General features: G+C 35.8%; 3 protein-coding genes across 3 annotated transcripts; 1 reads left to right on the top strand and 2 right to left on the bottom strand.

The window, feature by feature from the left end:
• Positions 1-5,441: 5,441 nt before the first annotated feature.
• LOC105267598 (probable cytochrome P450 6a13) lies at positions 5,442-7,501 on the bottom strand. Its single transcript, XM_011306557.1, has 4 exons — positions 6,604-7,501; positions 6,280-6,501; positions 5,825-6,076; positions 5,442-5,763 (listed from the first exon to the last, which is right to left on the bottom strand). Exons 1-4 carry the CDS (start codon positions 7,460-7,462, stop codon positions 5,591-5,593), a joined length of 1,506 nt encoding a protein of 501 aa, XP_011304859.1. The 5' UTR covers positions 7,463-7,501; the 3' UTR covers positions 5,442-5,590.
• Positions 7,502-8,172: 671 nt separating this feature from the next.
• Positions 8,173-9,061, bottom strand: Mgstl (Microsomal glutathione S-transferase-like). The gene is made up of 2 exons (XM_011306556.1): positions 8,845-9,061; positions 8,173-8,638 (listed from the first exon to the last, which is right to left on the bottom strand). The coding sequence occupies exons 1-2, from the start codon at positions 8,956-8,958 to the stop codon at positions 8,318-8,320; spliced, it is 435 nt and encodes a 144-aa protein (XP_011304858.1). The 5' UTR covers positions 8,959-9,061; the 3' UTR covers positions 8,173-8,317.
• A 187-nt stretch (positions 9,062-9,248) lies between these two features.
• Positions 9,249-11,799, top strand: LOC105267596 (Golgi to ER traffic protein 4 homolog). The gene is made up of 3 exons (XM_011306555.1): positions 9,249-9,686; positions 9,764-9,842; positions 10,209-11,799. The coding sequence occupies exons 1-3, from the start codon at positions 9,574-9,576 to the stop codon at positions 10,989-10,991; spliced, it is 975 nt and encodes a 324-aa protein (XP_011304857.1). The 5' UTR covers positions 9,249-9,573; the 3' UTR covers positions 10,992-11,799.
• The last annotated feature ends 397 nt before the right edge of the window (positions 11,800-12,196 follow it).

Here is a 12,196-nt window from a genome sequence, read left to right as displayed (position 1 = left end):
AGAATCATCGTACGATTAAAATTCGCGATAAATCGTGACGTTTCGGATGACGACGAATTATCGATTTTCAAATTGCGAAATAATTGATGATTGGAGAATTAATGATTTTGGTTGTGAGGAATTGAAATTGGAGCGGTGGATTCGGTTGGATGGATAAATTGGTGTCCAACCACTCCTTGGAGAATCTGGTACCAAAAGAAAGCGTCATGTACGTGGGTTGTAACCCACGGTGGAATACTCTGTCCTCCAGGTACCCTCCCCTCTTTCTTTTAAGTCACTTCCATATTTGGTGAAATGAAACACCACGGCATTTCCGTGGGCGAGCTGAAAGCCAAGTTAAATATCACCTGCAGCCGATTTTTCTCTCGTTTTTTTATAACTAATTATTATAAATAAACAACTACTGGACAATTTATTTCAAACAGATTGAAACGTTGATTATTCCATTATTTTGACCACTCGTTTTCTTCCTCATAATTAACAATTATTCAATTATATCAGGAGAAGAATTTATTTATTGCAATCAATCCTTCTAATAAATAAAATTATTAACATTTTTCGAATTACTAGAATCGTTATGATAAATAAAATCTGTAACAATTACTCGTTTTATTAAAAATAGTTGAAGCAGATGAAATAATTGATAATTATTCAATTATATCGAGGGAATAATTTATTTATTGCAATCAAACCTAACATTTAAATTATTGGAATTTGTTGAATTACTAGAATTATCATATGGGGACTCATCCATAATAATATATTTAAGATAGCCTTCATGGATGCTTCATACGATAATGAAAGTACATAACTAATTAAACTAGTTAATAAAATAAAATTTCTATCTAAATAAATGAATTAAAACTGTAATACATATATTTATTTTTCACTTTGTTATATGTATATTTATATAGTTATTCTTAATTTTAAAAGAGAGTTCAAATGAAGGATTTACTTGTTTTATTTGATTTGAATGAATTTCTTGCATTTTCAGTTTCTAGTAAATAAATGACGAAATTTATGAGATTTCTCAATGAAAAATGGATATCCACTGGAATTTCCCCGAAAGGTGTTATTTCTCTCGTTAATCAATTTACCAAACCCTCAAGGAGTGCCCAAAAGACGAGAATCGACGGATTTGGCGTGACGAATCGATCATTGAAGATCCAAAAATGGATAACTCTCGGAAACGTTGACTGGAAAGTGTCGTTATATGGGTATTGAGCTCGAGTACGTGCACAGAGAGTACAAGGGACCATTAATCTCCAGACTCTCATTACATTTAAAACGAAAGCCGGCCACATTTGCCAATTGCAAGTAAACCTCTTGGGATGCGACCTCGTATTTAATCCCCAGTCGAGATCGAGACGAAATCGGCATCTGTACATGTCTTACCATCAATTAATTTGCAATTAGAACGAAATTATTTTTACTGACGACTCAATTAACAAATTGCAACCAATTCCAATTTTTATAATTTCACTAACAAATCCATTCACTCAAACAAATTCAATTGCTCATCACACTCATCAAATTAAATTTTTCATTCATTGTTGAAGAGAAATAAATTAATTCATCAACAACAGAATCAATAAAAACCAAGAGTTTTCTGAATAAAAAAAAAGCCAGACGGCAATTGACAGAAAAAATCCGCAGTGACTTCACAGTTATTCTTAGGGTAATGATAAAATTAATCATTTTTTTACTAAATGTATAACTGTTTTATTATTTTCACGCGAATAAACAGAGGGCGATGACGGACGGGGGGTGATGTCATCCTCAAGATGAGATCCGCCTATTTAAAATGACACAAGGCCTGCTTTATTCCTTGAGCAGTTTATCGACCAGATTACAGATAATTTAAAAATTCAAGTTCAATTATAAACACTGAAGGGCAAGTTTCTAAAGCTTTACAACAATCAAGGTGAGTGTCACTGAGGGACATCTGACCTCATCATTCAAATGCCATCGACCGATGCCATTTCAATAAAAAATTACTTTTTTCTAAATAAAATATTTACACAAAAAATTTAAAATATATCCACTTCAAAATTAATATAATATATTCATTTTCTAAATAAATTTTTTTCTAAATAAAATATTTACACAAAAAATTTAAAATATATTCACTTCAAAATTAATATAATATATTCATTTTCTAAATAAATTTTTTTCTAAATAAAATATTTACACAAAAAATTTAAAATATATCCACTTTAAAATTAATATAATATATTCATTTTTAAATACATAATTATCGCAATTGATAACGTAATCAATAATAATTTTATTACGATTTTATTTGATTTTTATAATTATTCAGATTATTGTTAATTGTCTCAATGATAATTTGTTAATATTTTCATAATTTCATTGGGAGTTATTACAATGATATTCTTTTAATTTAAGGACCGGTTGGATTATCTGGAAAAGATAATTTACTCCAAAATTGGGATTCCTAATTACTCTGGCAATTAATGTTTTTTTTCAATAATTTTTAGCTAGCGTTCTAGCGATTGCCAACAACTAAAACGCTAGCTAACAATTATCGGAAAAAAAAATTAATTGGCGAAGTAATTAGGAATCGCAATTTTGGAGTAAATTATCTTTCCGAGATACTCCATCCGGCCCTTAATCGTATCAAGACGAGCCATTGGATTATAATTAATAAACAATTGGGTGTTTTTGTTATATATGTAAATTTATGTAATTAAATTATTTCTTTGATAAAAAAAAACTTCGAAAAAAATATTTTTTAAGTCCATGAAGTCCATGGTGATTTAACTATAAAGTTTCCTCTGTTAAGTCCACGAGAGCTTAAACTCTCTCTGGAAATACGAGAGGACGACTTTTTTTTATTTATAAACGAATTTTTATTTGCAAACGTGAAAGTGACCGTGACACTAAAATACGTGATGTCGTGAACCACTCAGGGACGTCTGGCCTCGTAAAAGTCGGTACGAGGGATTTTATTCATTTAATTTTTTTTTGTACAAAGTACCAATGAAGGGGAAAACAAGGCAAGGTCAATTGTTTCAATTCAATGATTCATGTACCTCAATAAATGAATGAATTATTTTCGGGTCTCAAAAACTTATGAATATAACTCTTGAAATAATATCTGTTTATATTCGATTTCTGTTTTTAGAGATAATTTTTCTATTTTGATCCATGGATCCCTTGCCGCATTGGAATGACACAGATTTGGTAACCAAGGGCCCCCCATCGATAAAGCGCACTCATTACCACCGAAAATTCATTAAATTTCGAGTCCATTCCCCCAGCGGCGAGTAATTAAACGCGTGTTTATCCCTCATCACGATTTCAATTAAAAATTCTAATTCATCCGTTTACTTTACGAGTTTTAAATAAATCTGATGAAGCGATGGGATACACAACTTCCTTTAACTTTAAGGCCCGGATGGACTGTCCGGAAAAGATAATTTACTCCAAAATTGGGACTTCTAATTACTCCGTCAATTAATCGTTTTTTCCGGTAATTATTAGCTAGCGGCCTAGTTGATGACAACCGCTAGAACGCTAACTAACAATTATTTAAAAAGACGATTAATTGCCAAAGTAATTAGGAATCCGAATTTCGGAGTAAATTATCTTTTCTAGATAATCCACCCGAGCCTTAATAATTTTTCCACAGTTTTTTTACGGTTGTTTGGAAAAAATTTCAGAAAGATCGCACTGAATGTTTTTTTTTAAAGCAGATGATTCATTGGGATTAAATACCTGATGATGTCACATGTTCTCGTGGCTTTTAACTTCCCTTTTCCCCCGTGTGACGGAATTTCTTCATCGTTCAGAGAAATTCAAGTTTTTTTTATAAAAAACAATTTTTTATTGCGAAATCCGTAAATTTTACTGAGAATTCTGTACATGATGTTTGAACGTCATGTGAGTGGTTTCCAGAGGCGAAGGCACGTCGACGCACCCTCGAAGAAATCCTGACGTCGACGTCGAGGAACTTCTGGTGGAACTACCCGCGTGTGCAGTGGAACCGTCGAGGGTAGTTGCATTTCCGTAACCAAAGCAACCGTTTGTTTACAATTTCAATTCTACGCAGACGCCTCGAAGGCGAAGGGTTGATGAACAATCGGGCAATCCATCGAATGCGTGACTATACGTCCCAATTTGCGTGATATCTTCTCTGCTGACGATCCATTACAGTAGTTACCTCTTTTACTAACATGCGAGGGTAAACCGATAAATTTCCTCTGAGAGCAAATTTTATTGACTAACAAAATTATGTTGACAATAACAATCTGTAGAGAATTCTCTGGAATTCCAGACTGGAAAGGACATGCAAAGAAAAATAATTTTCCGAATTTTTCGGAAATTTTAATTGAATATTAAATATTTCATGCTAGTCACTGATACCAAATCTGATTTTTGAAAAACGATTTTTTGCAAATGTCACTACCCTTTCCAAAACGTTCCTGATTTATAATTAGCGACCTAGGTTCCACCTAATTAATTAATTAATCAATCAATCAACTCCAAGTGGCTTCATACGAATTCCAAATCTACTGCTGATTTTTGAAAAACGATTTTTTGCAAATGTCACTACCCTTTCCAAAACGTTCCTGATTTATAATTAGCGACCTAGGTTTCACCTAATTAATTAATTAATCAATCAATCAACTTCAAGTGACTTCATACGAATTCCAGATCTACTACTGATTTTTGAAAAACGATTTTTTGCAAATGTCACTACCCTTTCCAAAACGTTCCTGATTTATAATTAGCGACCTAGGTTTCACCTTTCAATTAATTAATTTCAACTGCCCTCATCTTCTATCACGAGTTCTTCTGCAGATGTACGGGACTTTCCGCTCCTCTTCCCTTCTAGTTATGAATTTATAAATTTAGATTGATAAATTTCCTGCAATCGAAAACACTGGAGCTGAATTAATAAAAATCATACAAACACTCGGCGTTACCCCCGGGGACTGATGGGTCTGATGAACCCCATAAAGATCATACATCATTTGGTCTCCACCTTCTCCTAATCAGGCCCGACATTATTTCTGTCAAGATCCCGCTTAATTACGATGTAATTAAGTGATTAGTCACATGGCATTACATCATTTTATGCAAATGTTTACATATTTTTCCATTCCATGGCAGATTTAAGGCTCGGGTGGATTATCTAGGAAAGATAATTTACTCCGAAATTCGGATTCCTAATTACTTTGGCAATTAATCGTTTTTTTCAATAATTGTTAGCTAGCGTTCTAGCGGTTATCAACAACGAGGCCGCTAGCTAATAATCATCGGAAAAAACGATTAATTAACGGAGTAATTAGAAGTCCCAATTTTGGAGTAAATCATCTTTTCCATACCGTCCATCCGGGCCTTAAATGCATTGTTCCTATAAATTCAGGATCAGGGCTGGATTTATCGGAGAGTTTGAAATTCAAGTCCAGAAATCCAGTGCGCCTTATTTATTCAATATTTCGTCATTGACAGCAATAGAGAACATCAATTAAACAATTAATTGTCTGTAGATTCGTCGATTATCATCTAGAGAATTAAATCATAAAATGACGGTTTTTGCTCAATTATTTACTGACGTTAATTATTTTTCTTCGATGGGCTCCAGTCTCAGGTGAATTCCTCCTGCAGGTGCGAGGATAAAACTTCCTTTGTCAATTTCATATGGAAATGGTGAGAGACTCGTCGGCCTCACTCGAAAATTCTTCAGGGCTTTTATCAGACCCAGTTTCACCTGATACGATGCAAATCTTGCGCCTGTAATTGGAACAAACAATGTGTTATCAATGATAAGAGTTTGTCGTCAGGGATTGATTACCGATGCAATTTTTCGGCCCATCTCCAAAAGGAAGATAAGCCATTGGATGTCTCATGCGTTTGTTCTCCTCAGAGAACCTCTCAGGATCGAATACTTCCGGATTTGGATAATATTCTTCATCATGATGGATGGCATGAACAGGAATGGTGACTTTAGTTCGAGGTTCAAGAGTAATACTCGTTCCAGGTAGAGTATAGCGTTCGAAGACGCTTCTAGTTAAAGTAATGCCAGGTGGATCTTTCCTCAGTGACTCTGCACAATAATGAATCAATGATAAGAAATTTCAATCCATCCTATCAATTATCATACTGGTAAAGAGCCTGTATTTCCATTATGAATTTCAAATGAATTCCTCGGAAACCCCTTACGAATTCTATTAAAGAACCCCAGTCGACCTTTCAGAGAATCTTTTCAAGAACGCGATATGTAATTAATTAATTATGATTGTAATTAACCTTGAATAACCATGTCGAGGTATTTCATCTGATTTACTACTTCGTAGGACAATTCACCCCTACATTTTTTCACAGTGTCCAAAATTTCTTCTATCAATTTATCTTGAACTTCAGGATTATGAGCAAGTTCCTGAAGAGCAAAGGAAATGGCAGTGGATGAGGTTTCGAAACCTGCGACAAAGAATACAAATGCCTGCGCTGACATGAGACTCTCAGTGAACTCTGAAATCAATTGATAATTACAAAAATTATTACTCTGATTGTTCAATGAATTAATCAATTTTTTTCTGCATATTTTTACTAGCACAGAAGGAAAGTATTTACCAAACTCCTTATTATCGTGGGTCTTTTCAATTTCCATTAGAGTGTCGACCAAATCATGCCTGATGACATTCTCCCTCTTCCTGAACTCCATGGCCTCCTTGACGGATGATATAAAGAATTCAGTGATATCTGTGGGTATCACCTTCACCTTGAGTGTCTCAAAAACCTTGGGTGCAGCTTCCCTGAGCATTCTCTTGAGAATAGTCCAGTAGCTGGACTTGAAGAGTCTCCTGCCAGCATCCCTGAAGGCACTGTCTTCCCTGGACAAGGCATTCATGCTGATACCAAAAGCGCAAGATCCAATGACATCAGTTGTGAATTTAGCAGCTACTTCTCTGAACTCCACGACATTTCCCTTGCTCCCCTCCTGGAGGAGATACTTCTCATAATGATCAGCGCACTCAAGCATCAGATTAAACATGTGCTTGAGTTTTCCACTGGTAAAGACAGGAGTCAACTTAGTTCTCAGGGATCTCCACCTGGGCCCATCCAGGTTGAAGAGATGACCAGCGAGTGGATCAATCTCCTCATTAATTTTTACTCCACGACCCGAGAAGACGTTGAAGTCCTTGATCAACACGTTCTTCACTAAATCCAGGTCTTTGATGACGAGAGCTGGGGAGTGGCCGTTGTAAACCCCGAAGAAGGGGCCCTTCCAGTTTTTATACAGTTCCATCATTGCATCGGCGATGGACGCCCTTCGAAAAAGTACTCCACCGAAATTACCGATGAGGGGCACAGGAGTGGGTCCAGGTACTCCCCGGTTCTTCCAGTACCTCAGCTTCGCGGTCGTCCAGTAAAGAATAACTACGAACAACAGGACAAGGGCCCCGAGGGCCTCAACTACTCCCAACAGCATCCTATGGAACTGGTGAACATGACCCCAATTCCCCTGTTTATAACTCACTGGTAGAGAACTCTCAGAATGATACAGCAGTTTCTTTATCTGCTAGCATTTATCATTTTATTTTTCACTTTCATCGTCAACATTGTGAACAGAACTCGTGGAATTTATCTACATTTGGGATTTATCAGGGTCGGTTGACTTCGTGGGATCAAGATCATTTTTAAGTGCTAAGTTATCGAATGAAAAGGCAGTTTTTTCAGTATTCTATGAGTCTATCCAAATCTTTAACTTTCAGATAAATAACTCGTCTAATAAATTATCTCATCGATATATATCCGTAGAATTTCAAATATTATTTAAGGCTCGGGTGGATTATCTAGAAAAGATCATTTACTCCGAAATTCGGATTCCTAATTACTTTGGCAATTAATCGTTTTTTTCAATAATTGTTAGCTAGCGTTCTAGCGGTTGTCAACAACTAGGCCGCTAGCTAACAATTATCGGAAAAAACAATGAATTGACGGAGTAATTAGAAGTCCCAATTTTGGAGTAAATTATCTTTTCCAGACAGTCCATCCGGGCCTTAACATTTCTTTAATTTGCGATCAATTAAATTCAACGAATCTATCTCATTTTTATACAATAAAAACTTTATAAAAAGTTCGTTCCATCTGAGGAATGAAAAGTTATTTATTGGAAATGAATAAAAATTAATGATGAAATGTATTGAAATTTACCATTTTATTATTAGCATATGAGATACAAAAAATATCTTCTGTCGAAAAATCGTACAAAATATTTACTAGGCTTGACAGATTCATTTGAATTGGCACAATTAACATCACTTGTGCTGAAAATTGTTGGGAACTAGAGATTATGGAGCAAAGTAGAGATTGCCTGGTACATTGTTATTCCGTAGCCCACGAAGAAGGCGACAGCTCGATGGGGCTGTCTTGGGACAATTGCGTAGACGAGGGTGTGGACAAATCGAGCAGCGACGAATGTCCTTATGAGAATCATTGCCAAGAAGTAGGATGGCCCTGTGGTGAGCCAAATTGGTGTCATTACGAACCAGGGGAGAATGTTCTCCAGATCATTCCTGTGGGCTCTCCTCACTCTCTCAACGTCAGGATCATCTGTCGTTATTTTTGATTTCTTATCGAAATTGTCCTCGGGATTGGCAAACACCTGAAAAAATCATCATATAAATATCTCTCCTAATCACTCAAAAGTTTCAATGGAAAATATTTACGAAAAAAATTTGGCAGAAAGATCTAATTTTTCTATTATACAAAATATCTGTTGAATGTTCTAATAAATAATCTTACAAGAAAAAATCTTGACAAGAAATTTCCACGTAACTTATTCACCGGTATAACCAATAAAATCATCACCTTTTTTCCAAATCTCACTCTGGCAGTCAGCAGAGCCATCGCCAGGATTTTAATCACTAAAAGAGTACTCCAGAACGCAAACTCCTTCAGCAAATCCGCCCTGATGAGACTCATGATGTCCAAAACTTTAAAAATTTGTCCGATTGCTCCAAAAATCCGCTCCCAACTGAATGATTATCAATATTCCGGGCTAAAACGGGTCATGGAATTGCATAACTCACACGGCGACGTCATCCCCTCCTGGATTCCACGTCCTTCCGGAAATCATCAAGTCATCTTCGCTTCTTCCACGAGATGCATTCAAAAATGCTTCCAAAGTCCATTAGGAAGCCGCTGCTATAATCATGACATGTTAAAATTTCAACTTGAAATAAAAACAAAGGAATAAAAATGCAAATCAGCTGATTGCCACCCTCCAACCCCCCCATCACGGTCAAACGCCATCTTGAATTTCCCAAGGCGACTGATGAGTCGGTAAAAACGACACTGACATTCTCAATGATTTTCCTTCTGGATAAATTGTCGCGTGGTAAAAATAAAGAGTAGAAATCAAATAAATAGTCAAATTGTATTTATGTATAATTGAAATATTAATGAATCACTGTCCGATAAAAAATCAACTGCGTGCACTAGTGACTGATCATCGTAGAGGCGGAGACGTGGCTCATCCCTTAGTCAATTATTATTTAGATCATATTTGAGTTTTTAGTGGTATTATTTATGTGAATAATGGCATCCCGAGTTAATCAGGGTATACAGAGAGTTTTGGGAAAACTAGAGGCTTCTGTCAACTCTGGCAATTATTATGAGGCACATCAGATGTACAGGTCGCTATACTTCAGGTAACGAGTGATGACGGATAATCATTTTCGGTTCTATTCTCATTTTTAATCATGTGTTATATTTTTCTAACCTTCAGGTACCTTGGCCAGAAGAAGTACGCAGATTTACTTGAATTACTCTATAATGGTGCGATGCTATTGTTGCAACGTGATCAGGTTAGTGAGAGATTATGGGATCCTAGATGTGATAGAAAATTCAGTGGAAAAACTTGGATCTGGATGACTATCTATTAAAATTCACAAAATATCACATGGGGACACTTGGAGCTTTCAAATCTTGACGTCTTATTTAATTGCTGACAAAATTGAATCATGTTCTATCTATGAAAAAAATTATGGAAACTTTTCCCTCTTTTTCTCTCTTCCTCTTTTTTCTATTTCTCAATCAATCCGAAATTAACTCAATTGACGATTTCCCTGAATGATGAATTTGAAAAAAAACATCCGAACTAAAAATTCTCCCTGAATTTTAAACACTCTATCATTAATAACCGATTAATTGCGATGACGATTGGATTTTAGCATACGAGTGGCGCCGATCTAGGAATTTTGTTCATAGATGTGTTGAATAAATCGGAGACAGAAACGTCGAAATCATACTTCGAGAAGATAACGAATTTATTCAGTATTATGAAGCAGGGAACGCCCGAGAGAGAGACGTTCCTTCATAATGCCCTGAGATGGAGTTTGAAACATACGACTTACAAGTGGGGACACCCTGATCTCCATAAACTCATTGCCGAGGTATTTTGGCAGGAGAAAAACTACACCCTGGCAAAGCAACACTTTATATACAGCAACGATGGGGCTGGATGTGCAGCAATGCTAGTGGAGCTTCATCAGCAACGTGGGTACTCGAATGAAGTCGATCTTTTCATAGCCCAAGTTGTTCTACAGTACCTTTGTCTACACAATGAATTTGCAGCACAAAAAGCCCTGGACTCGTACACCTCCAGGCATCCAAAAATAAATAATGGACCTCCCTACCTCCTGCCACTACTCAATTTCTTGTCATTTCTGTTGAAGACTATTCAACTCCCCTCACATGGTATGTTCCTCATACTCTGCGAACAGTACCAGTTGAGTCTCAACAGAGATCCGAGTTATCGTATTTATCTGGATAAAATAGCACAGCTGTTTTTCAATGGTCCTGCTCCACGACCCAAACGTCAGGGCCTATTTGGAAACCTTTTGCAGTCACTTTTCGTTGGTCTTGATGACGAGGACTCTGACATGGAGGAGCAAGCATCCAGACAAAGCACTCCTGGGGCATCAACTTCACAAGCTCCTCAAGAACTTGACTGATCATCGAGGCCCCTGGCATTGTATCATAACGTAGTAGAGCAGATATTAAAAATTTATTTTACATTTATTTGTTTTTCATAGACAATTTTCACTCTTGGTTAGTACACCCATTGATTCGTGAGGAGCTGGTTTTGGGGGAAAATAGAAAATCGGTAAATCTTCCCTTTTCGAATTGGCAATAATTTTCGGAGGTTCATTCCAATTGATTCCTTCCTTGATCGTCAATGACCAGTTGTCGCTCCCTTATTATTTGATTCAGTTAGTCCATCATATTTCAATTTTTTCGATATGTAATGCTTTCATTTAGCCTTCAGGTAAATTCAAGACTCATTTTACCCAGGGGTTACGATGAATAATCACCGACATTGATCTTTCTAATTATTTATTAATCTCTTCTGTTTTCGACTGTACGATATCCTTCTGATGGATCATGGGAAGAAGATAATACATTAATTATGAAAAACTAGTTTAATGGAAATGCTTGAAGTAATGTCTATTAATAATTGATAAAGTGTGACTTGTGCTCATTTTAATGAGCTTTACTAGCGCCATGTGGACTGTCTCAGTGAAAAAAAATGTCGTGAAAAAAAAAATATTGTACAAATAACTACAAGTTTTAGGCGGTAATTGTGGCTCGTGGTAGAGGAGTTGAAAACGTCAAATCAATGTGCGGGAAAATTATGAGAACATTGTTATTTAAAAATAATGTAACTTTGCCAAAAAAAAATTCAAACTTTTCTATTACACGAGCATTTTAGTCGGTTGCAATGTACTCAATCAATGAATCTACGTAAATTTATAATTGGAATACGATAAAGAAGAAAATGTGTGAGGAATTCCTAAAAACTTGGCCCATTGAAAATATTATAAGGTACTGGTAATTATCTGTGTGCAGTTTTTGCTATAAATCAACTGAAATTTAGTTTCAATTATTTTGTTAAGGTTCATGGAAATTGTCCACGTGTAACGAATTAATGGACAATTTCCTCTGAACTTCAATCATGTGCAAATTTATCTTATTTCACTTCCATACGTACTTTAAACCCCATATTTAGATGTACTTGTAAATGGAAAGGATAAAAAAATCTAATGGGTTTGTACATAAGGACAAAATATTCAAGAATTTATATCTACTGTACTGTGCGTGCGCAATATTCCTGTGACTAATGCGATAATATACCGATGAGCGAGGGATGGTGGTAATA

Source organism: Fopius arisanus, unplaced genomic scaffold (genome assembly GCF_000806365.1).
Source record: "Fopius arisanus strain USDA-PBARC FA_bdor unplaced genomic scaffold, ASM80636v1 scaffold00048, whole genome shotgun sequence".
Lineage (NCBI taxonomy): Eukaryota > Metazoa > Arthropoda > Insecta > Hymenoptera > Braconidae > Fopius > Fopius arisanus.
This window is presented reverse-complemented; position numbering and strand designations above follow the sequence as displayed.

What these genes read in the sequence shown, in the direction of transcription:
- LOC105267596 (XM_011306555.1), top strand. Translation starts at nt 9,574, where the DNA reads ATGGCATCCCGAGTTAATCAGGGTATACAGAGAGTTTTGGGAAAACTA. An exon ending in TACAGGTCGCTATACTTCAG is followed by an intron (nt 9,687 to 9,763) that starts GTAACGAGTGAT and finishes TCTAACCTTCAG; the next exon opens with GTACCTTGGCCAGAAGAAGT. An exon ending in TATTGTTGCAACGTGATCAG is followed by an intron (nt 9,843 to 10,208) that starts GTTAGTGAGAGA and finishes ATTGGATTTTAG; the next exon opens with CATACGAGTGGCGCCGATCT.
- LOC105267598 (XM_011306557.1), bottom strand. Translation starts at nt 7,462, where the DNA reads ATGCTGTTGGGAGTAGTTGAGGCCCTCGGGGCCCTTGTCCTGTTGTTC. An exon ending in CCACGATAATAAGGAGTTTG is followed by an intron (nt 6,502 to 6,603) that starts GTAAATACTTTC and finishes AATTGATTTCAG; the next exon opens with AGTTCACTGAGAGTCTCATG. An exon ending in CCTCGACATGGTTATTCAAG is followed by an intron (nt 6,077 to 6,279) that starts GTTAATTACAAT and finishes ATTATTGTGCAG; the next exon opens with AGTCACTGAGGAAAGATCCA.
- Mgstl (XM_011306556.1), bottom strand. Translation starts at nt 8,958, where the DNA reads ATGAGTCTCATCAGGGCGGATTTGCTGAAGGAGTTTGCGTTCTGGAGT. An exon ending in GAGTGAGATTTGGAAAAAAG is followed by an intron (nt 8,639 to 8,844) that starts GTGATGATTTTA and finishes TGATTTTTTCAG; the next exon opens with GTGTTTGCCAATCCCGAGGA.